Source organism: Kogia breviceps, chromosome 3 (genome assembly GCF_026419965.1).
Source record: "Kogia breviceps isolate mKogBre1 chromosome 3, mKogBre1 haplotype 1, whole genome shotgun sequence".
NCBI classification, from domain to species: Eukaryota; Metazoa; Chordata; class Mammalia; order Artiodactyla; family Physeteridae; genus Kogia; species Kogia breviceps.
In genome coordinates, this window is record NC_081312.1 from 177,518,551 (window position 1) to 177,540,992 (window position 22,442).

The following is a 22,442-nucleotide window of genomic DNA, read 5'->3' on the forward strand; positions in this document are numbered from 1 at the left end:
TTGACCCACCTCCTAGAGAAATAGAAATAAAAACAAAAATAAACAAATGGGACCTAATGAAACTTAAAAGCTTTTGCACAGCAAAGGGAACCGTAAACAAGATGAAAAGACAATCCTCAGAATGGGAGAAAATATTTGCAAACGAAGCAACTGACAAAGGATTCATCTCCAAAATATACAAGCAGCTCATGCAGCTCAATATCAAAGAAAACAAACAACCCAATCCAAAAATGGGCAGAACACCTAAATAGACATTTCTCCAGAGAAGATATACAGATTGTCAACAAACACATGAGAGAATGCTCAACATCATTAATCATTAGAGAAATGCAAATCAAAACTACAATGAGGTATCACCTCACACCAGTCAGAATGGCCATTATCAAAAAGTCTACAAACAATAAATGCTGGAGAGGGTGTGGAGAAAAGGGAACCCTCTTGCACTGTTGGTGGGAATGTCAATTGATACAGCCACTATGGAGAACAGTATGGAGGTTCCTTAAAAATCTAAAAATAGAACTACCATACGACCCAGCAATTCCACTACTGGGCATATACCCTGAGGAAACGATAATTCAAAAAGAGTCATGTACCACAATGTTCATTGCAGCAGTATTTACAATAGCCAGGACATGGAAGCAACCTACGTGTCCACTGACAGATGAATGGATGAAGAAGATATGGCACATATATACAATGGAATATTACTCAGCCATAAAAAGAAATGAAACTGAGTTATTTGTAGTGAGGTGGATGGACCTAGAGACTGTCATACAGAGCGAAGTAAGTCATAAAAAGGAAAAACAAATACCGTATGCTAACACATATATATGGAATCTTAAAAAAAAAAAAAAAAAGTGGTTCTGAAGAACCTAGGAACAGGACAGGAATAAAGACGTAGAAGTAGAAAATGGACTTGAGGACACGGGGAGGGGGAAGGGTAAGCTGTGACAAAGTGAGAGAGTGGCATGGACATACATACACTACCAAATGTAAAACAGATAGCTAATGGGAAGCAGCTGCATAGCACAGGGAGATCAGCTCAGTGCTTTGTGACCACCTAGAGGTGTGGGATACGGAGGGTGGGAAGGAGACGCAAGAGGGAGGAGATATGGGGATATATGTATATGTATAGCTGATTTACTTTGTTATACAGCAGAAACTAACACACCATTGTAAAGGAATTATACTCCATAAAGATATTAAAAAAAAAACTCAAAAAAAAAAATAAAGGCAACGTGAGTAAACTGGGAGACACTGAATAAAAAATTTAAAATTATTAATATGAAGAACTGCCACTCCCTAAAGTACTACTCTGTAATAATCCATGGGTAATAAACTACTTAATAAGGAAAGCAGAGTTCCTTCTTAAATACTCCAATGTCTCTTTTACATTGACAAGATGTAAGACAACATATTCCATATGTAATTGATATAAAGGATGAAAAAGGTATAAAATTAAATCTCTGATTAGAATTGGTAAAAATAATTTTTCCTTTATGTAGAAAAAGATACTTATAAATGTTTTCCACTCTTTGTTCTGGATATTTTGCCATTTTATGTATAGAGATTTAATGCTTTATTTTTCAGGGCCTGCATTTCACATGCTCACAGTAGCTGAGAAAACACACTACCTTGCCCCTATCAGTGACAAGTGGCCTGAAATGAAGCCACCCTTCCTTGGCAGCATCGCTGAAAACCTCTGAGGAAGAATCTTTCCGGGATCCAGAATCTTCTGATGATTTTTGGCTGTCTGTGATCTACAGAAAAGGCCAAAGAAAACATAGCAAAATGTCAGCTTTTTTCTTTATAAGTATTTGCGTGTTGAAATTGTTTTGCTGAAAAAGTCTTTTACTACATCTTCTAAATGAAAGGCTATTTTTGAAAAACCCTTACTTTGTCAATTACATTAGAAAAATTTCTGGTTTTGCTTTTTTAAAAAATGGGTATTGACCACCATCATTTTAAAAGTCATCTGAAGGAATTTTTTAACCACTAAAAAAATAATAGAAATAGTATAATTTTCCTACTCCCAAGAGCTTACATTTTAGTGGGAAAAGGCAAAGAAGAAAGAAAATTAAAACAAGAAAATGATCAGATTGTGATTAGTGCCATTTGGAGAATGAAACAGGGAGATGCAATAAGGAACAACAGAGCAGCAGCTATAAACTGGGGGTGCTGAGGTGAGACCTCTGCAGAAAGAACATGTGAGATGAAATTTGGAGAAAACATTTTAAAAAGAGGCAACCACAAAAGATCAGCGGAAAGAAAAAGTCAGGGAGAATATACAGCTACTGAAGGTACATTCATTGCTATCCCTTTTTTTCTGGCCACATAGAGGCATGTGGGATCTTAGCTCCCCAACCAGGGATTGAACCCGTGACCCCTGCAATGGAAGCGCAGAGTCCTAACCACTGGACCCCGAGGGCATTCCCTCACTGTTATCATTTTAAATGTTCACTTTTCCACGGGAGTAAGAGAAACCGCTAGTTTTATATCGTTCAGGGTACTTCAGGCTGCGGCAGGAGTGAGCGGGAGGCCATGAAGTGATGAATCAGAGGAGTAACATCATCTGATCATACAGCTGAAAGGTGGCTCTGCTTTTGCTACCGGGAGAACGGATTTGAAAGGGACAACCAGGAAAGGAGGCGGTACTCTGGGAATCCAGGTGAGGGACGGTGGCAGCTGGGACTAAAGTTGTGAAAGTGAAGACGGAGAGGAAGGTAAAGGTTCAGGGTATGTTCTGGAGGTAAAGCAGACGGCACTTGAAAGGGAAAAGAAGAAACAAGCTTCATTCCTAGACCTGGTGCTTGAACAAGTGGGTAAATTGAAGCAGACTTAGACAGATGGGGGGAAAGGAGGGATACACATGTCTGGGCGGTGGGGGTGGCGTCACTGAGGTCTACTTAGTCATGGAAACCTTGAATTGCTTGTTAAACATGCAAATGGAGATGGTGCAGGGCAGGAGCCCCCATGAGCCTCGGTTTGGGGAAGAGGTCAAGGCTGGCAATATACACTCGAGGAGATCTCTGGGTAGAAGCATCGAGGAAATGAGGGTAGGTGGAGAGGAAAGGGGAGTTAGAAACAGATCTAGACTTTCCAACATTTTAAATATCACGCAGAGGCAGAAATGGAAACCAGCAGAAGAAAGTGTTTCAAGAAGTAAGGGGGAAATTGCGTTGGATACTCCTGAAAGGTCAAATAAGTGAAAAATCCAAGCAGCCAGTTGTTCTGGAACCCGAGTGTCACTGGTAACCTTGGCTTGAACAGTGTCATTCTGATGCGTGTGGGGTGAGAAAGATGTGATGTGGGAAAGTGGAAACTACCGACAATTGTTTTCCCAAAGAGTTTTGCTATGAAAAATGGAAGAGTAAATCGGAGCAGTAAACAGAGGGGGACGTGGATTCGAGGAAGGTTTTTCTTTTAAATACAGGAAATCATAGAACTTGCTTCTATATGATGGTGACTGAGCCAATGGAAAGAGTGATTACGCAGAAGAGAGAGGGGTCTTGAGAAAGTGAAAAGTGATGGAATCCAAAGCAGAAACGTGGGTGTTTGAGCCTGTGCGTCTAGAGCCTGTGCTCCGCAATGGGAGAGGCCACAGCAGTGAGAGGCCTGTGTACCACACACACACACACACACACACACACACACACACACACACACACAAAGATAAGGGTAAGGAAGGCAGAAAGTGTGGGTATAAATGAAGGTCCTGGTATTTTTGGAGAAGGTAAAATAAGGAAATTCCTGTCTAACAGCTTTTATTGTTTCAATGAGGGAAAGGCATGAGAGAAGGATAGACAAGAGAGGACAGGGCGGATTGTATTGGGGGGGTATTGGGGGGAGGCAGGAAATAATCATGTTGAGGATAGAAAAAAAAACATGCTGCTGGGCAGTTAAATATTTGTCCGTAAACTTACAAAATAAGAAAAATCAGCACAATGTATGTAAACTGCTATATATTTGATGAATATGTTTAGAAATCACAACTTAGAGTGATAATTTCCAAATGTACTTGAAAGGTATAGAATAGGAGGTTATGATATTTAAATATGAAATACCTAATGGATAAAAGAAATAATTCTCATGAAGAGCTAAAGTAAATTCAGGTAAATAGAAACATTTATCATTTACCGATTTTTAAAAATACTGAATACCTACCTTGATTCCCTTCAGGCTAGATACATGCTTAAAGGACCTGTTGGAAAAGAAGTCTATCAATATTTGCAGTAAATGCATAAAAATACCTCAAAGATGTAAAAGTAATTTGACTATTACAACTACCCTTTCATTAATAAGCTGACGTTTCATCGTTACCATGTTAAAATGATAAGAGTTTGATGCAAATGAGAAAAAACAGCTAGTTTTATAAGTACTTAAACTTCCGATTCCATGATAGAAGTTTTCTTAAACTGTAAGTTAAAACCATCTCTGAATAAAAGGTGAGATTTTCTTATCCTTTTTTTTTTAATATCAAGGAAAAAGCTACTCAGACTAAACATTGGGCTTTATGTTATTATTTACCCACAAGTGTAATGTTCTATTAAGGATCTCCACACTGTCAATAATGACTGGTCAGTGGTCACCATCAGCGGTCAGACAGAGACAGGCGCTTCCACATGTGCCCAGCTTGTGGGCACAGCGGCAGCAAGTGCATTATCAGGGCCACGGCCGCCACTCTCCCCTCTGACCGCATTCTGGATGTTTCAGTACAGAGAACAGCAGCTGCCACTGAATAAGCTTAGGGCTTCGGAGAACAGGTTCACATTAATTATTCAAAAACAATTTAACCTTATGGGACAAAGTTGTTGTTTTAATTCAAAGTTCATTAAGGAACTTAGGATTTTAAGGTGTGATCGAAGATGGCGCTGTCCTCTCCTCTCAGAGCCCCCCACCTCCCCGGCAAGGCAACCAGAAATAGATATGCAAACTCATCTTCGACAACATCAGGAGATGCCTGTAATCTGAACTACAGCATATGAAGAAGTGGGGTTAAATGCAGTGAAGGAAAAAGTGGGTACGGGGAGAGAGGACGCCGGTGCTTACACGTCTCAAACAAAACTGCAGAGCACCGTTCTCTGAGAGATCAAAACCGAGCTTCCCTTGTTGGAACAAAAGGAAAGGGGGTACCAGTGACAGGAGCCTCACTGATCACCATGGAGCATCAGGGGAGGGGAGTATGAAGGAGGAAACACACGGCCCTGCCATCTTTGCAGGAAGCACTGTGTAGCTGGGGTAAGGGGAAGGTGACTCGGAAATGTGGCTGTTTACTGATACCTTTTAATGAGGGAGAGTAAAGGCTAAAATGGCTCACACATCCCACCCTGCATCATTAGAAAAATCCCTGCTAGCCACTGCCACTGCCCTTGGCCACACCTCACACAGACTCCCCTCAGGCAGCCGGTTGAGGAGGAATAAATCGGAGAGCAAATGACAATAGATATTAAAGTAAAAAATACACATACCCTTTGATGTAACAATCCTTTTTCCAACTGTACTCACTCACATATATGCTATATGAACTATGTACAAATATAGGCACCGAAGGATTATTTGTTGTAGCATAAGATTTGATCAACCTAAATGTCTGTTAGAATACAGAATACCAGTTAAATATATTATGGTATAACCACTCAGTGGAAAATTAAACAATCATGAAAAAGAATAAGCCAGGCATACATGCATTGAATGCTCTCCCAGATCAGTGTGTAGAGCACCTATCATTTGTTTATAAAAACAATTAGAACACACACAAACGTATATAAGTGTACTTAAATGTGTGTATGATTTTATGTACAGAATAGCTCTGGAATTATATAAAAGAAAATGATAGCATAGTTATGTCTGAGAGTAGAACTGGGTGACTGAAGGCCTGAAGCAGAAGTCATTATTTAATATATATATTTTTAAATGTAGTTTTGTATTATGTTTGTGTATTACTGATTTTTAAACATTAACTTTTTAAAAAATTCAACTGAATGTATTATCATGTCACAACTTTGATTTTTTATTTGCATTTCTAATGTCATAAAGTTAGAAAATATAAAAGACATCAGTAATTCAGTATTTACATGTCAAGGTCATACTGAGCACCCACTAATGAGTATTCAAGATAACACGCTTGAGACTTACAGCTTTGCATCTTCTCTGTAATCATCCAGGCCCTCGTCGTATGATTTTGATCGTTCTGTCTTTGAGCTGGGCTGGGCATCCAGGCTGGGAGGTCCAACAGATTCTGCAAACAAAACCCAACATTTAGACATGTGCAAGCGGTTTCCAGACTCTTTTTATTTTATTTTATTTATTTATTTTTTTTTGCGGTACGCGGGCCTCTCACTGTTGTGGCCTCTCCCCGTTGCGGAGCACAGGCTCCGGACGCGCAGGCGCAGCGGCCACGGCTCACGGGCCCAGCCGCTCCGCGGCACGTGGGATCCTCCCGGACCGGGGCACGAACCCGTGTCCCCCGCATCGGCAGGCGGGCTCTCAACCGCTGCGCCACCAGGGAAGCCCCCCAGACTCTTTGTAAATGGCGAGGAGATCACGGGGTGTCACAGTATTCTAAATGGAAAACTGAGAACATAAGACAGTTCACATAACCGCTCCTTGAAACGTACCCTGGTCGTGGGAGAGCTGACGTCGGATTAAAGGAGCTGAAGTTGTGAGGCTGGGAGGGGCCGCTGCTATGGCGGGCAACTGGGAGGCGGGGGCAGAGATGACCGCCGAGGCGGAGATGTGTGGGATATCGTGATCGATGCTGGGGCTCGTCGGCTCGTCTGTAGGTGAGAGGAGGTACGTATCATCAGCAATGCTAAACTAATACAACAGGAATCAGTATTCACTATTGAAAGGACCACCGGGAATGTGTCACAGTTACTTGGTTGCATTTCTGCAGGTTCATGGGTCAGACAAGTTAACTAGGGGTTGTAAGAGTTCACGGGTTTGTGTGTATGTGAGGGGAGCACGCATATGAAAGGTGACCCAGCTGGCCAGCCGACATATGCTGGAAGTACTAATTTCAAGGAATCCAACATTTACCTTAAAAGAAATTAATAAATATTAGGCACCGATGTCACAAATCCATCTTCAGAACGATTTACTTTAGCACACAGAGTAAGCCAGCTGTTAGGAGTGGGGGGACTGAGCAGGGCGGGGGTCAAAGGACTTGTCTTGCTGGACTTTGTGAAAGCCACTTAATTCCTCTGGCTATTAAATTCATTCTCTATAAAGTTAAGAAATTGGACTCGGATTATCAGGAAGGGTCACTTCTAGCTCAAGGGTGCTACGACAATAAATCCACAAAAGGGATAAAATTATGTGTTTAATTTACGTAAGAATATAAAATACTTTGGGGCTTTCATAAGCCAAGGATTTTTTAGGGGGCTTTGGAGGTTTGCATTTATTTTAAAAACTGACAGATCTGGCTGAGAGTGTAGTTACTATTGGATCTCTTTTCAACATTAAAGGAACTAGCTGAAAATCCAGAAAGTCTGCTTTAGGGATACAATTCTATAATTTTTTTTTTTTTTTTTTTTTCGGTACGCGGGCCTCTCACGGTTTTGGCCTCTCCCGTTGCGGAGCACAGGCTCCCGACGCGCAGGCGCAGCGGCCACGGCTCACGGGCCCAGCCGCTCCGCGGCACGTGGGATCCTCCCGGACCGGGGCACGAACCCGTGTCCCCTGCATCGGCAGGCGGACTCTCAACCACTGCGCCACCAGGGAAGCCCATAATTCTATAATTTTTATAAGTGCAAAGTTTAAAAAAATTTTATTTCCCTAAGGAAATAAGCGTAGTATTCTATAAGGTGTGCTACAGATCAATTTGAAATATTTTGGGATAAAAGCCAACTACCAAAAGGAAGATAAATGAACATCTAAAATTATTGTGGTGAGCAGTTTTGTTAAACTTGGAACACAGAAATTTATCTAGTAAGAAGATGCCAATTCAAACTTGGGGAATCTGAGCTAAGAAAAGGGAATATTAAATTCAGAATTATTATATAGTCACCCAATCACCCAGTCCCAGCCCTTTTGGGTAAATTTCAGGTAGCTAAATTTACCTATAGAGACACTGTAATGCAGCTATATCCTACAAAACTTCTAAAGTGGTTTAAAATTCCAGGGCCAGCAGGGCTGCACCAATCAAATTCAATTTTAGTTAGGCTAATCCTAATTAAGTACACACATACAGGCCAACTTTAGGGTGAGAAGAACAAGAAGAAGTATTAAAAGTTCGGCAAAAAAGAGGGGAGAACGAATTTGAGAGGAACTCGATGTGGGTAATACAGCTGGTTTCTTTATATTAATAGTTATGAGTAGTAAAAAGAAACATAGAAAATCAGGATTGGAGAATATACCTTAATACCTGCTACTATAGAACAAATTACTTTAGGAACTCATTACTCATTTTGTGTTTACTTGTGAAAGACGTTGAAATTTATTTTCAGGACTTACTATGAAGCTTTACAAGAGCATGTATGTGTGGGAGTGGGCATAAACAAATTACTGCTAATGACTGATATTCCTAATTTCAAAACAAAGTCGTTTATTTTCTTCATTTTTTCTAAGTCTTGGTGACCCCAAAGGAATATTAGATATTAAACGTGTAACAAAATGTTGGAAAATTTTCTTTCTGCAAGACGCTTCATTAGCTCTGTATTACACAGATAACTAAGCAAATAAATTGGCTCCATTCTGTGATATTTTGGGAATAAAGCCAAGGCACCTATTTATTAATTTACTTATTTATTTATTTTGCATTGGTTATAATGTTTTCAAGTAACAAAAATAGCTATTAAATTCACAGACTATTAAAGACCCTGTAGTGTGACGATACAACAGCAAGCCTTAATTCTTTTTCTTTTCTTCCTTTTAATTTAAATGTTCCATAACATAGCATAGAGTATAGACCAACATTCTCCAAAGTGTGTTTTATGGTATACTAAACTGAAATACTCTAAATGGAAGAAAGGATTCATGGTCAAATACTTCTGAGACAAATTGTACTATATCCTGTCTAGAAAATTCACGATATATAGGAGCATGTTAATGATGCTGAGAGTTCTACGGTGAAGACAGACAAAACTTGTTTAACTTTCAAAACCCAGCATTTCTCAATTTATTTGATCACTAATCTTTTTTGTTTTTCCCCCTTTATCAAATGGAATTAGTGTTCCTAGAAAATACTTTGAGAAACATTGCAAATAGTTAGTCTCTTTTAGTCCGTTTCAATGCTGGAGTCTATCCCAGGAAAACTCATATTTTTTAAAATAGCTAGATTGGAAAGACAAATACCCATTGGTCAGATAAAACCTTGAAGCTCAATTATAAAATGATTTCAATATTAAATTTTGGAACTTAAGAACACTTACATCCACAGACAGCATTTACATCTGAAACAGTAAAATCAATTCTGTGTTCATATCTCAGTTCTGTATTCTACCCTATTCTACTGGTGCTGTTCAAATGATACACCAGAGTAATCATATGCAATATATTAAAGTCCTGGGAGGCATACAGGAAATAAATGGATTATAAAGGCATTTCTATGCTGAGGGACTTTTAAGTCATGATTCATAAAACAGAAGATGTCATTCAGTAGGAACAAAGGAGACTAATAAGTACTTAAAGCAGAATGCGATCAGAACAAATTAGTGAGCACTTATTTTTAATAAACAAACAAAATGGTCTATTTTAATAATTATTCTAAAGCTTTACGTATATAGAATTAAATAGATTTTTGTTTTATGTTTTAGCCAAACTTCTCTTTAAAAGCATAATTAACCTTTTGATTTATTCCTGTACCTAGAAATATTGACAGATATAACTAGCGAACTTTTTATTACTCCAATATAATTTCATTATATTATTCTTACTAAGTAGGAAGAAAGTATAATGCCATTATTCTGGTAACATCTCACAGGCCTGGGAAATACAGCCATGGGTTGTAGGGCTTTTTATGTTTAAAAAAAAAAAATCTTAAAATAATCATTTCTATAAAATATCTATCATTTCCATCTACGATAGAATTCTACTATTCTCTGAGGCCGGCCTTAAGGGCACAGATATAAATATGAGCACGATTTAGGTTGAGAGTCCCTACAATGTTTACAACTTGAATACATCATATTTATAAAAAAGATAAGTTATGTGGAACTTTTTAAAAAAACTGATTCTGACAGTGTCACCTGACAGTCCAAGAGCTCAACGGCTTTAAAAAGTTTCTCTAGAAGAGAAAAAGTCTGAAACAGTACTGAAAGAGAATACAATAAATTACAAAATTATGGCAAACTCTTCCTGAACCTATGGGGTAACAGGCTGAGTGAGAGTATGGCCTTGGCCTCAAAGCAAGCCTTGCATCACCCCCCCCCCCAAGAGGGCGCTGTTCCCAACGCATCCTGTATAAATGGCGCCCTCTGGAGTTGTGCTCTGCAATGAGGCTGAGTCAGAGAAGTCTCTATTGCATGTTGACTGTGTGACTTCGGGGAAGTTATTTAACCTCTCAATAGCTTAAATTTCTCATTTATTAAATGAAGATAATATGAAGGACATTTATGATAATCCTGTTAGCATATGATGTCTTAGAGCTGCATAGTAATTATGATGAAGATTTATTTTGTTTTGCTACACATTTAACCATCAAATCAAAATGATCATTCACCTAGTATTTTGACAAATATTGAGTGCCTTCTCTATGTCAGGCATCAAGGACACAGAAGTGAACAAAAGACCTAAAATCCTGGCTCTCACGTAGCTCATGTTTTAGCTCTGCAGAGAAACATGTAATAAACAAAAAATACAAATGCCAAGTGGAAACAAGTGGTATAAAGATAAATAAAGTTGCTTAAGGAGATACAGAATATCAGGTTCTGTGTGTATTTTAGATAGGCTGGTCTGGAAAGGCTGCTTGGATAAGGTAATATCTGAGCAGAGGCCCAAATGTACTGAGAGAGTGAGAGTCTTGTGAATATCTCTGGAATGCACTCCAAGGCTTGGCACTGGTGCCAGGGCGCTGAAGCAGGGTGTGCTGGGCGCGCTTCAGGACTGCTAGGAGGCTGGCGTGCGTGAAGGTGGCGCGTACAGGAAGACGGGGGGTAGGGGTGAGAGGTGGAGTAGGGTCGTGACCCAGATCACAGAGGGCCTTGTCCACCGCACTCGGGTTCTGGGCTCTATTCTGAGCAACACGGGAAGTAAAAAAAGGGTTCTGATCAGGAGTGCAATGATCCTATTTATATTTTTATAAACATACTGGCTGCTTTGTGGATCATATACCTGGGGCATGTGAGCAGACTGAAGCCTCAGTCAACATGATAGGTGTTCTAGATCAGGGCACATGCTTGTAATTTAAGTAATTTCCCCCCATCTAGCCCAGGATTGACTCTAAGCAAAGTAATGTGACAACAAAGAGGTCTTTTCGGTTGGCCCACAAGTTAAAATTTACAAAGAAATAAGCTTTAGAAAGTAAAAAGCACTGTTTAAATGAAAGGTTGGTTACTAGAGATCAAAGCTGTTCCACTTGGCTTTTGTTTCAGCTGAATCCACGACTAAGCACAATCTGGTTTGCTGATGGGTCTTCCTGACCCCACCCCAGATGGTGGAGATTGGTCTCATTAAAATCAAAATTAAAGATGGGTACTAAGTACGTAAAGTTTAAAAAAAAAAAAAAAAAAGGAAAATGGATACTAGAAATAATTTCTGAGAGTAAAAGCTTATGGCTCTGGTTTTAGCAGAGTGTAGAAAATGTGGAACAAGTGTTTTAGGATCACAGTGTAAAATTCCTGTACCTGTTGAACCAGAAATACTTTGCTGAAAAGATGTGTTAAGTATTTGACATACTAGCCAATGACCATTAAGTGAGCTCACCTATAAATGGGATGGAAGCCAAGGAATCACCGGGTGGACTGGTACTTGAGGCCTTCCTCTCCTCCATCCTTTTTATATGGACCTCTCGGCGGGCATCATTAGGTAGCCAGCAAGTGGTGTCTGACCCTGGCTCTTGGTCATTCACGGCCAAGATGTAAGACTGATGCCTTAGAGGCTGCGGCGTTTGGCGACCAGATGGAGGTTTTTCTCTTAGGATGACAGTTTCTTTATTATCTACAGCATTTGATTGCTGAATGTCAGCCTCTTGTAAATTTAAATCTTGATTCCTTTGAGTGACGGATAATTCCACATCTGGAGTGCCAGCGTTCTCACTCATCGGAGGGGTGGGCTTAACAGAAGCTCCGGACAGAGAGGGGGGTTTCCCAGTGTCCACTTGGTGATCAGGGGCACTTTCAGTCCTTAACCACGTCTGCTGATTCAAGAGACTGTTTTGATGCAAGTGATTTACTGGTCTTTGGTCTTTGATGGAAACGAACGAGTTCTGGCTGGAGGGCGGTTTGGTGACGTGCGTAGGTGCTTTCAGAGAATTATTTCGGACTTTCACAAGAGGGGACCTGTCTTGTGAAATACCTCGAGGCTGGGACATTCCGCAGGTAGTTTGAAAATTTCTGTTGGGCTGCAGCGGTTTCAGATCTGCTGGAATTCTTTTAAACGGAGATACCAGTTCCACCCCTCTGCCACCCACTCGCCTGTTGTCGGAATTCACAACACTCGGAGCCACTGTAAAATTGGAACCTCGGAAAGATTTGTGAATTTCTTGCTGCCTGTGCCTTTCATAAATACCTCGCCGATCATCCTGTTCGGTAAACCCACTCCACTTGTAAGTCTGCTTTCGTTCTCCCTTTCCATCGGGTGGTGGACATTCAGAATGGACGTTTTCTAAGGTTTCACCCTGTCCCTCGATAAAATCCCACGAGCGAGTTCTATGGTTACTAAAACTAATAGAAGGAGATGTCAGCGCTCCTTGAGACGCACTCCTTGGGCAGTACTTCATTAACACAGGGTCCTCCAGCCTCTCCTGAGACACGCTGCGTTGCCGGATCTGAACGGACTGGGGCACTCGGTCCTGAGAGGTGCTCCGACGTCGTATCTGCAAGGCGGCGCGGTTCAGTACCACCTGGTTATAATCTGTTGTGCTCTGCGAGGCTGCTCTCAAACTATCTAACCTTTCTTGAATTGTCCGACAACCCATGTGCAGCCGCCGGTTATCAATATACTCTTTGTAAGTTTTATAGTTTTTCCAGTCTATGTGCTGATGGGAGTTTGGAGAATAGTGATTGACAGATACGGGAGGAGAATCCACAGCTGGAGATCTGCTGCTCGCCAGTCCTTCTGAGTGTCCACTGTAATGGCCTGATTTAAGTAAAATGCCAGAAGGTTCCAACGGCCTGGAGCCGGTCTGATGGATTAGATGGGACGTGAGAATCGAGGATGGTGGCGATGTGGTTCTTGATGCTGTTTTGAAAGAGGTCTGCTCGTTCCTGCCGTACCTCACTTCCTCAGTTCTGTGGGAGGGAACCGTGTGGTTGCTTCTATTAGGTAACAAATCTATAACCTTCTCAGAAGGTACAATGACGGTCCTTACGCTGTCACTGCAGACACACACTGCTGTGTTTGACTTGCCCACCTCTGGTGGTGACGGAGGCACTTGTATTTCCATCCTGTAGGCCCTGCCAGGCTGCGTCAACACGGGGGGACTGGTCTGCGGTTTGCTCGCGGAGGCATCTGGAGGAGCTGTTTCAGGGGGTTGCACCGGGCCGGGAGGGGCGGGGGGCAGCCAGGGGTAGCAGACCGGTGGAGGCTCAGGTATGTTGCGGGCATTGCCGCTGTAGGCTTCGTTGCCCTTCAGGTAGGCATCTTGAGAATACGCCTACATGAAGATGAGAGAAAGGGGTCACTTCAGAGTCATCAAAGGAACACTTGTTTCCACTCTTGCGATGCACTATGTTATTTTACGGTGCCCTGCTCTTGGGTGGCATTCACTAAAGCATGCAGGCAAACACAGTGTAGGGGTAACTCCACAAATTCAGAAAAGGGCTAGTCTCTCAGAAATCAAATAAATTGCAGAACTTGCAAAAAATATAAGTTGCAATTGCCTATTTTCTCAAAAGGCCTGAAATGCACCAAACTCCGCCCCGCCCTCGCCACCATTAATTAGACACGGACGTCTTGCTTCTAAAAATTTCCCCTTTCAAATTTTATGATTTCTTTTCCCCAGCAGTTGGCAGGTTAAATGGCTGCCTAATAAATCTCAGCAAAACAAGACTCTGATCTTTTGCCAGAGCGAAGGTGAAAATATTTAAAATCTTCACCAAATACATCTTCACTTTGGGCACTACTGCTATCATAAATAATACATTGAACACTGTCTTGCCAATTGATGATTCCTGAGTTGCTAAAAATAATCCATTTTGATAAATTAAATCCTCCAACAGCCAGGAGAAATAGAGAATATGCAATTTAAGAAATTAAGTACATATTAAAGGAGTAAAATATGAAAAAAGGTAATTAATTCATCTTCCTGTATATAATTTATATTTTTTTATTTTATGGTAATGCAAAATTGTACTGTACAAATTTATTTGGTCTCTTTTACCTGTTTATAAGGAGACATTTCTCTATTACTAACAGGCAGGCATGCAGCTCCAATGATTTTTTTATCAATTATTCACGAAATTATCTGGCAATGTTTTTTAAAACTTAAAAATAACAAATTAAGTAACAAGACTCTATAAAACAGAGCTAACTGGTGTCATTCAGGACTGTGTTCAACAGCTGAGACAGTTAGGTGTGGTGTCATATGACATATCCTCCCCTAATCAAAACAAGCTTCATTCAAGACTACCATCACATCCTCTCTTTGCATTAGACAGCTTGCAAAGCTCAAGTGCAGCCACAAACATAACACAACAGCAAAGTACTAGGAGAAGAGAGAGTGTGAGATGCTTAAAAAAAATACAGATGCAGATAAATGTTATGTTTTAACACCAGTTATGCACAGGATACAAAAGAAAACCCAACATAAAAAGAAAGAAAGAAAGAAAATAATATATCACAAACATTGTGCAAATTAGTAAGATTAACACCATGGAGAGATTCCTCTAAGCAAACTTACAGTTTTAATAGATTGGCTTATTACAAATCTCTACGAAACATGATTTGTAAAGCAAGGAAATGGCTTCTGTGCAGTTCTTACCAGAGCTGTGACATCCTTTGTAAATTGCAGCTAGCAGAAAATAGGAAAACATAGTAGAAGCTGCTTACTGATATAAAGACAGAATCATGTTGTCACATTGATGCTGGAAAATAGCAACCTAAAAATACATCTATACTGATTCCTCTGGAAGGTACCAAGAGAAGTAAAGGGCAGTGAGGCATAAAGAATAACTTCAGTATCCTTCTGAGCAGCTTTTTCTCAGGCTTTTATCTGGTTCTTATTTGATTTGTCTACCATTCTGGAAAGCAAAATACATCTGGTGACATGCATTCCTAACAGATATTTTCTTCAATATGCACTGCTGTCTGATAATGTGCCACAAAGCTTCCCTTCCACAAGAGCAACAGTGATGCCTCTCATTTCCCCCGAGTTTCTTCCATCTCTGCTTCCAGATGACAAAACGAATGCTCTATTATGCATTTAAAATAGTACAACCTCCTCCTTCCGCTGTAAATCCGAGCATATCCACAAGCTGTCAGCTGACTGCAGCTGCCTTTACACTGGGATTTGGAACGAAAGGGTGACTGTTTTACTAAATGGGTTTCCCTCAAAAATTAAGATTTTCCAATGCTGTACCTTTTGTCCTATTTTATTAAGCTTATGAAAATAACTACTGGATGGACATAAAAAATATTACTTCCAGAGTAATTCTTTTTAACTTATAAAGACTATTATAGAACCTAAACCAGGATGCAGTGAGAAGTGAAAGCCCAGTAGCTAAAAGAAAACATGCATGCCATAATATTTCTAAGGTATGAATACAGTCAGTCAAAAATATACAGTTTGGCTACGTGCCACTGACATAATAAGCTTCTCTGTTTAATGCTGATTGTAGTAGCACCAGCACGTTCCATGACAGGAAAACTGTGTGTGCATGAATGGACTGGCTGGTACAGTATTTCCAGAGCGTGTCTGTGCAATTTCATTAAGCATCACCTGAAAGGGGTGATGTATTCCTTGTGCTTGAGAATGCAGGGGAAGTTTGGCCGGTGGGCTTCATGACTTCTCAAGACCTCTACTACGTTAATGTACATTGTAAAACTCGACGTGAAATTACAAACTTATTTGGCCACGGAACCCATTCTTTTCCTGGGGTTTTAACACAATTAGAACTTCGGCTGGGAAATGCTGTTCCAGAACTAATGATTTAGAGATACCTCCTTTATTCAAATTTGGGGAGGAATATTATCTTTTAATAATAAAAGTATATGACCAGAACTATTAAATACTTGAAAAGGTATTTGACATACTTTAGATATTGCTAAGATTCCTAAATAGTGTATATTCATGGGTCCCCACTTCTGGGTAAAATTATGGCAAAGGGGTCCTTAAATATACATACGTGGACCATGCATTAACAGTGGACTGACTAAACAGAATACCGTACACATACAGTACTACTGTCTAATGCAAGCAGATATGGTTGAGATAAAGTATGAATTCTTTCAGTAGTAGTACTGAATTTCCTCACATCTCCTCTCAGTTCATGGATGCTAAAAAAGCTTGTTTGTTTATCTATTTAAAAGTTTCTCATTCTCATAAAGTTTGAGAACCAATACCATTCAATTAACATCCATGGGGAAATCAGCAGTGCTCCCAAGGCCACTGTCGCTTGGTATGTGTTCCAGGTAAGTCATGGGAATAAACTTCTACGGCTATGCTGAGAGGTGTGGTACAGACACAAATTATCTCCAGAATAAGTGTAGGGATGTAAATTAGGAATAGACAATATGACAATTTTAAGGAGTCCCCTTCTCCCAGGATGCCTTTAAGTGTCCCTCTAGAAAACAAACTGCCTACAGAGGAAAGCTTTAGACGGGGCCTGCGCCAACCCTGGGGTAGATGACAGCATTCGACACTTTGAGGAGAACATGGAACCCATGAATAAGGTTTTACACTTTGAAAACAGAATTTTAAACTCCGTAACTTGCTCTTAGCTGTGTCTGTGGTGTGCTTTCTCTTGAGTCAGAAAGTACTCAATCTTTCACTGAGACACCATGGTCAGACATTTCAATGTTTTAACTACCCCCTGGGAATCTCTGAATTGTCAATAGGCACCCATTAAACAGTATAAAATATCACTTAATTTTTATATAATGGTGTCAATTTATATTTCTTTTATAATGACATCAAAATCATCCTGTATTAATAAGTTTGCCTGAAATGGCTGGCCCAGAAATTTTTGAAACCAATGTCATAAGAATTGCATATGTGGCTCATAATAATTTTTATTTTTACGTTTAAGTCCAAATGGATACTTCATAGTATTGAGTTGGCCCAAAAGTTCACTTGGTTAATGAATACGTTGTTGAATAAAATTCTTGGTGAAAATGGAAAATGTGTCATTTTTACTTAAAACCAAACGAGCTTTTTGGCCAACCCAATATATACCCAGAAGTTTTGATGGAATTAGACAACACTCAGATTTTTTCCGACTGATTAGCACTTGGGAATTCAATAGGATATGCCAAAAGAATCTTTAGCCCATTTTCTTTCATTAGGACTTTTATATATCACTCTACATTTTTTCTTGAATTTCCTGTACCCTTGTATTAAAGTTTTATATCTTATACTAGATTAGTAGTTTAAAAGTTAATATTTTAAAGTTCAAGCCACACCTAATGAAAACAGAATAGTAGCAGCCCTGTCATGCCTACAGATCCAAAATGTTCTTTAAAGGGGGAGTGGGGTGAGGGGGGGTGAGTAAGGAAAGATGCCTCACGGAAGTCTTCATTTGGAATTAGAATTGTAAAGAGCATTTAAATAAAATGTAATGTTAACAGTCTGGACCTTGACTATATGTATAGTGCCTAACAGTAGCTAAATAGTCCTAAAATAATCTTTCAGTTCATTTTTAGTAGAATTGCATCAAAATCACTATTACCATACCTATTACTATTGCGATAGTATTAGTATTACCGTACCATATTTACTGTCTAGTAAAAAGGAAAAACAAAAAAAAAGTGCAGAATAGGGCTTCCCTGGTGGCGCAGTGGTTGAGAGTCCGCCTGCCGATGCAGAGGACGCGGGTTCGTGCCCCGGTCCGGGAAGATCCCACGTGCCGCGGGGCGGCTGGGCCCGTGAGCCGTGGCCGCTGCGCCTGCGCGTCCGGAGCCTGTGCTCCGCAACGGTCTGAGAGGCCACAACAGTGAGAGGCCCGCGTACCGCAAAAAAAAAAAAAAAAAAAGTGCAGAATAAATAAGCTAGGTAAGATTAAAATTCCTGCCTACCAGTTTGAGCTAACAGGCTGACCTGTTAATTTTATACCATTACTTATGAAAAAAGCAAAAGTAACTACATATCTGTTTGGATAATTAAAAAATACACGTCAGACGTGCCACAGTGGGACATGGGAGAAGCGGATGGTGTGGATATCTTATACCTTTCTAAATTATTTGAAACTTTTCTAACAAGCAAGTACTATTCTTATAATTATTTAAAATACTTTTTTAAAAAAATAGAAGAAAGTAACTGCTTCAAACTTGCAAAATATGAAAGAACCCTCCAGAATTCCTGTTCTTGCTTCCCGACTCTAAAGCAAGATTACCTTGATCCACACGTGACAAATGGATACCTAATTTTAAATAGAATAGTATACTGACTGTGGAACATAATAAATAATTACTTTGGACGTAATTCTAATAACTCTAAAGAAAAATTGGGGTTAAATTACATTTTTCACTTTATATCGCACATTCATGGAGTGGTAACTAGGGCAATGGACGCAGACCCCAGAGATGAGTTTGCCTAGCGGCTCGGACCCTGGCCGGCAGTGTGAGTGCGACAGCCACTGACATTGTCCATCTGGACCCGACGGCAGTGTGGGACTGTGGCTTAGTTTCAAGTACAGGCTACATACAGTCTCAGGCCTACCTGGGTTCAAGTCCTAGTGCCAGCACTTTCTTCCCTGTTACACTAGAAAAGCTGTTTAACCTGGCCGTTAGAACACAAAGTAGGCTCCAGATACTCTCGTCAAACATCAGACACACCCGGGAATCTCCACAGCCATCAGAACCGATCTACTTAAAACTGAATTTTGAGTCCACGGAGCTAAAGGCTTAATGAAGTATCTTGAAGTCTGCACAGAAAAGAACACCCAGACCTCGCCTGAGAGCTACCATGGGTCCACTGAGGACATATTTTTTTTCAGGCAGCATCACTGTTTAGGTGACTTGACGGGTGGTGGCTATTTCATTCACTCTCAAGTGTCTCAGAGAGGCAACAAAATCATTCTGTCTTTTTACAAAATGCAACAGGAAGAGCTTTTTATTTTGTAGTATCACCTTAAAAATATGAACTTGTCTAAGACTATGATCATGGTCTAAAATATTATTATATAAGACCACCAAATGACTCAAATGAATACAATACTATTGTATTGTTAGTTTAAAATTTATGTCACTGTACATATACCTTACAATGTATGAAAATGTATGTTAGTTTAAAAAATGAGGTTGCCAAGTACAGGAGTACTATTACCAGCACTAGTTTAACAACATAATAAATAATTCTTAATTTTACTTCATGATTTTCAACATCACGTCACTGTCTTCTGTGAATTATGAGATTTATTATTATATACCTGTCCTTACATGAGGTGAGTTTTAAACCAAATTAAATTTTCTATGCCACCTCTCCAAGATGAGCTGAATACCTCTAGAACAACTTGATCTACACATCATTTGAGGAGCAAATGCTCACGGACACCCAGTCCTGCCGTGACCCAGGCAAATATATAAAAACTGAGACAGGCTTTCTCCTGGGTAAATGATGTTTATAGTAGTTGTAAAAATGTTCATGTTTATGTTTTCTTTACAATGAATATTCAACCTCACAGGGACAGATACATCTTGAAAAGCATATATTTTAAGTAACAGATTTAAGACCAACATAAATACTTCTGAAGGCCCCTTATAGAACATTTTCATTCTAGAATCTGTCAGAAGTATTTCCACATATGGCTTTTTAAATCCCAGATTCTCTTTGTGTTTTATAATAGATTTTAAAAATGCCACTCGTAGATATCCCAGCTAAAAGCATTTATGTGGAAAAGAAGATGCTGCATTTCAGTGTCCTCCAGGGAAAAACAGAGAGTCTGCATTAACTCTACGTACTCCTTCAATTTCCTAACAAATTATAGCACACGCAAATGTAAATGAAGACTGGGTTTCAAAGTGAGGTTTTCTTTGATCATAAGGATATGGGCCTTTAATTTCTTATGATTAAAATAACTCAACAGGTTTTCAAAATGAATTTTCTGTTACAATATATCAGGACCCTGAGGAACCTTGAAGATCTTTGCGCTCAGGTCACCCCAGTGAACCAACTTCTCCCTGGGTTGCAACACTTTGTATTTTCCCTTTTTGTCTTAAATAAAACACAAGGAGGTCAATTAACCTAACTGCCCATCGATCACATTCGTAAAACATGCTGCTCCCCCCGCATCAACCACACAGCAGGCTAGGATGGTAATTCTGTGCTTGACTCCTTCCCCGGGAATTTACACAACGCCGGCCGTTCTGGGAAATGAGCTGTTCGTTTCGCTGTTCTAAACAAGTGTCCAAGCAGTGCCTTCACCTTGGCAAGCAAAGAGACTACTGAAGATGAGATTCCAGTTCTGCTTTGGAAGTGCCCTCTGTCTCTGAGTCAGGAGAACGCAAGGGTTCAAGGTAAAGTTTGCCCTACCGTGTGGGCATCACCTCCTGGTCCTTTGCATAAGTGGAGCCCTACAGGAGGACCCCCCCCTATTTATTTTCAGTCTAGTGACTTCACTGCCTTCCGTGGTTGTCTGTTGTTCTCTCGCTGTGCTGAATGATCACGGGAGGACTCTACAACTAGTGCTACTTGACTAAGAAAACCGCCACAGATGGTTACAACTTGCTTGTTGAGACACTCAACCCCAACAGAACTGTGCACTTAAGAAGGGTAATAACCTGTTGTCGGTAAAGATGCCATTTTGAAATAAAATCAGTGTGTCTTGAAAACACAAGGTTGATCTCCATGGATTTCAGTTAATTATATTTTATGTGTAAGTGAATAAATTGAACCATTAGGATTGGCTTTAGTGATTTTTTTTGTAAAAAAAAATGTTTACATCAGATTATTTAGGACTTTTGTTGAGCTCAGTTCAAATGAACGCCTTACAAGTGAAAAACATTCCAATTTCCATTCCTACCACAAGGATTCCATCAGTTCTGAGTAAGAAAACCACAGAGACAACAGCTATTCACTAAAAGGAATTAAAAAAAAACAAACAGCGGCTTCCATGGTGGAGCAGTGGTTGAGAGTCCGCCTGCCGATGCGGGGGACACGGGTTCGTGCCCCGGCCCGGGAGGATCCCACGTGCCGCGGAGCGGCTGGGCCCGTGAGCCGTGGCCGCTGGGCCTGTGCATCCGGAGCCTGTGCTCCGCAACAGGAGAGGCCACGGCAGTGAGAGGCCCGCGTACCACAAAACAAACTTCAGCAGCTACTGCTATTTCCTAGCTCTAATTGTTTTATTCTGCTGAACTACAAAATCAGTTGAGGAAAAGTATTACTTTCCTGAATGAAATTTATTTTATCATCTTTTCACCCTCAGCAATATCTAAGCTTAATAAAGGAGTTAAGTACTCCAGTTAATTTGTTTTCTTTCTCAAGAGGAGAAATATATTTTAAGATAAATGCTAAAGATTTTCAACTATATAGTTTCACTCCCTCTCTAAGATGCTAACATATTTTTCCCTTAAGGTATAGACTCTCTCTATTCATTGTGAACATTACTTCTAATGGAATGAATGGATACGGTTAAGGAAACTGCTCGGTAAGTTAATTTATAGACAGTAATGTTTATTGGAAAATTAATAAATGGCTTTCATAAAATTTCTGACCTCAGAGTTTAAAAAAAAAAAATCTAATTCCTGGGGATACGTACTTGCACCCTGAGGTTTGGCTTTTGGTTGAAGAAGTATCTAGAATGCAACATTTGAGCAAACAAACTCCTTAGGAATCTCATCCCAAATGACAACAATAAGAGGTTACTGTGGAATCAGTAAAATATTCTCATGTTGCTTAATTGTAAAAAATGGACAATAGTCTCTCTCTCCCTTTTTTTGTTTATTTTGATAAAATGTAGAGAAAAACAGAGCGTTTGAGTTTTTTTTTCCCTAGAATCTTTTTTAAAAAGTTTAATCCACCTCCATCTTTAAAGAATTTTTATTAACATTCATGACTATAAAACAATCCACATATTTGAATAAATAAAACTCACCACTTGGAGAATGTCTTCATCTTTTGGCATAACACTAAGTTCCAATGTGGTATCGCTGAAATTGAATAGACACATACTATTTTAGGGGAGGCAGAA

At 39.9% G+C, this 22,442-nt stretch overlaps 1 protein-coding gene across 9 annotated transcripts in view; it reads right to left on the minus strand.

The window, feature by feature from the left end:
- ARHGAP21 (Rho GTPase activating protein 21) overlaps nucleotides 1-22,442 on the minus strand; it is a 134,445-nt gene that overhangs the window by 24,091 nt on the left and 87,912 nt on the right. For 5 of the 9 annotated variants that reach the window (XM_059058132.2, XM_059058131.2, XM_067030392.1 and 2 more), the window contains 7 exons: nucleotides 22,347-22,401; nucleotides 15,080-15,109; nucleotides 11,863-13,753; nucleotides 6,618-6,776; nucleotides 6,136-6,238; nucleotides 4,165-4,201; nucleotides 1,635-1,760 (listed from right to left, as the gene is read on the minus strand). In XM_059058132.2, the coding sequence (XP_058914115.1) occupies nucleotides 1,635-1,760; nucleotides 4,165-4,201; nucleotides 6,136-6,238; nucleotides 6,618-6,776; nucleotides 11,863-13,753; nucleotides 15,080-15,109; nucleotides 22,347-22,401 (2,401 nt within the window). The remainder of the gene's footprint in view (nucleotides 1-1,634; nucleotides 1,761-4,164; nucleotides 4,202-6,135; nucleotides 6,239-6,617; nucleotides 6,777-11,862; nucleotides 13,754-15,079; nucleotides 15,110-22,346; nucleotides 22,402-22,442) is intronic. The other 4 variants (XM_059058134.2, XM_059058133.2, XM_067030394.1 and 1 more) reach the window with 1 other exon arrangement.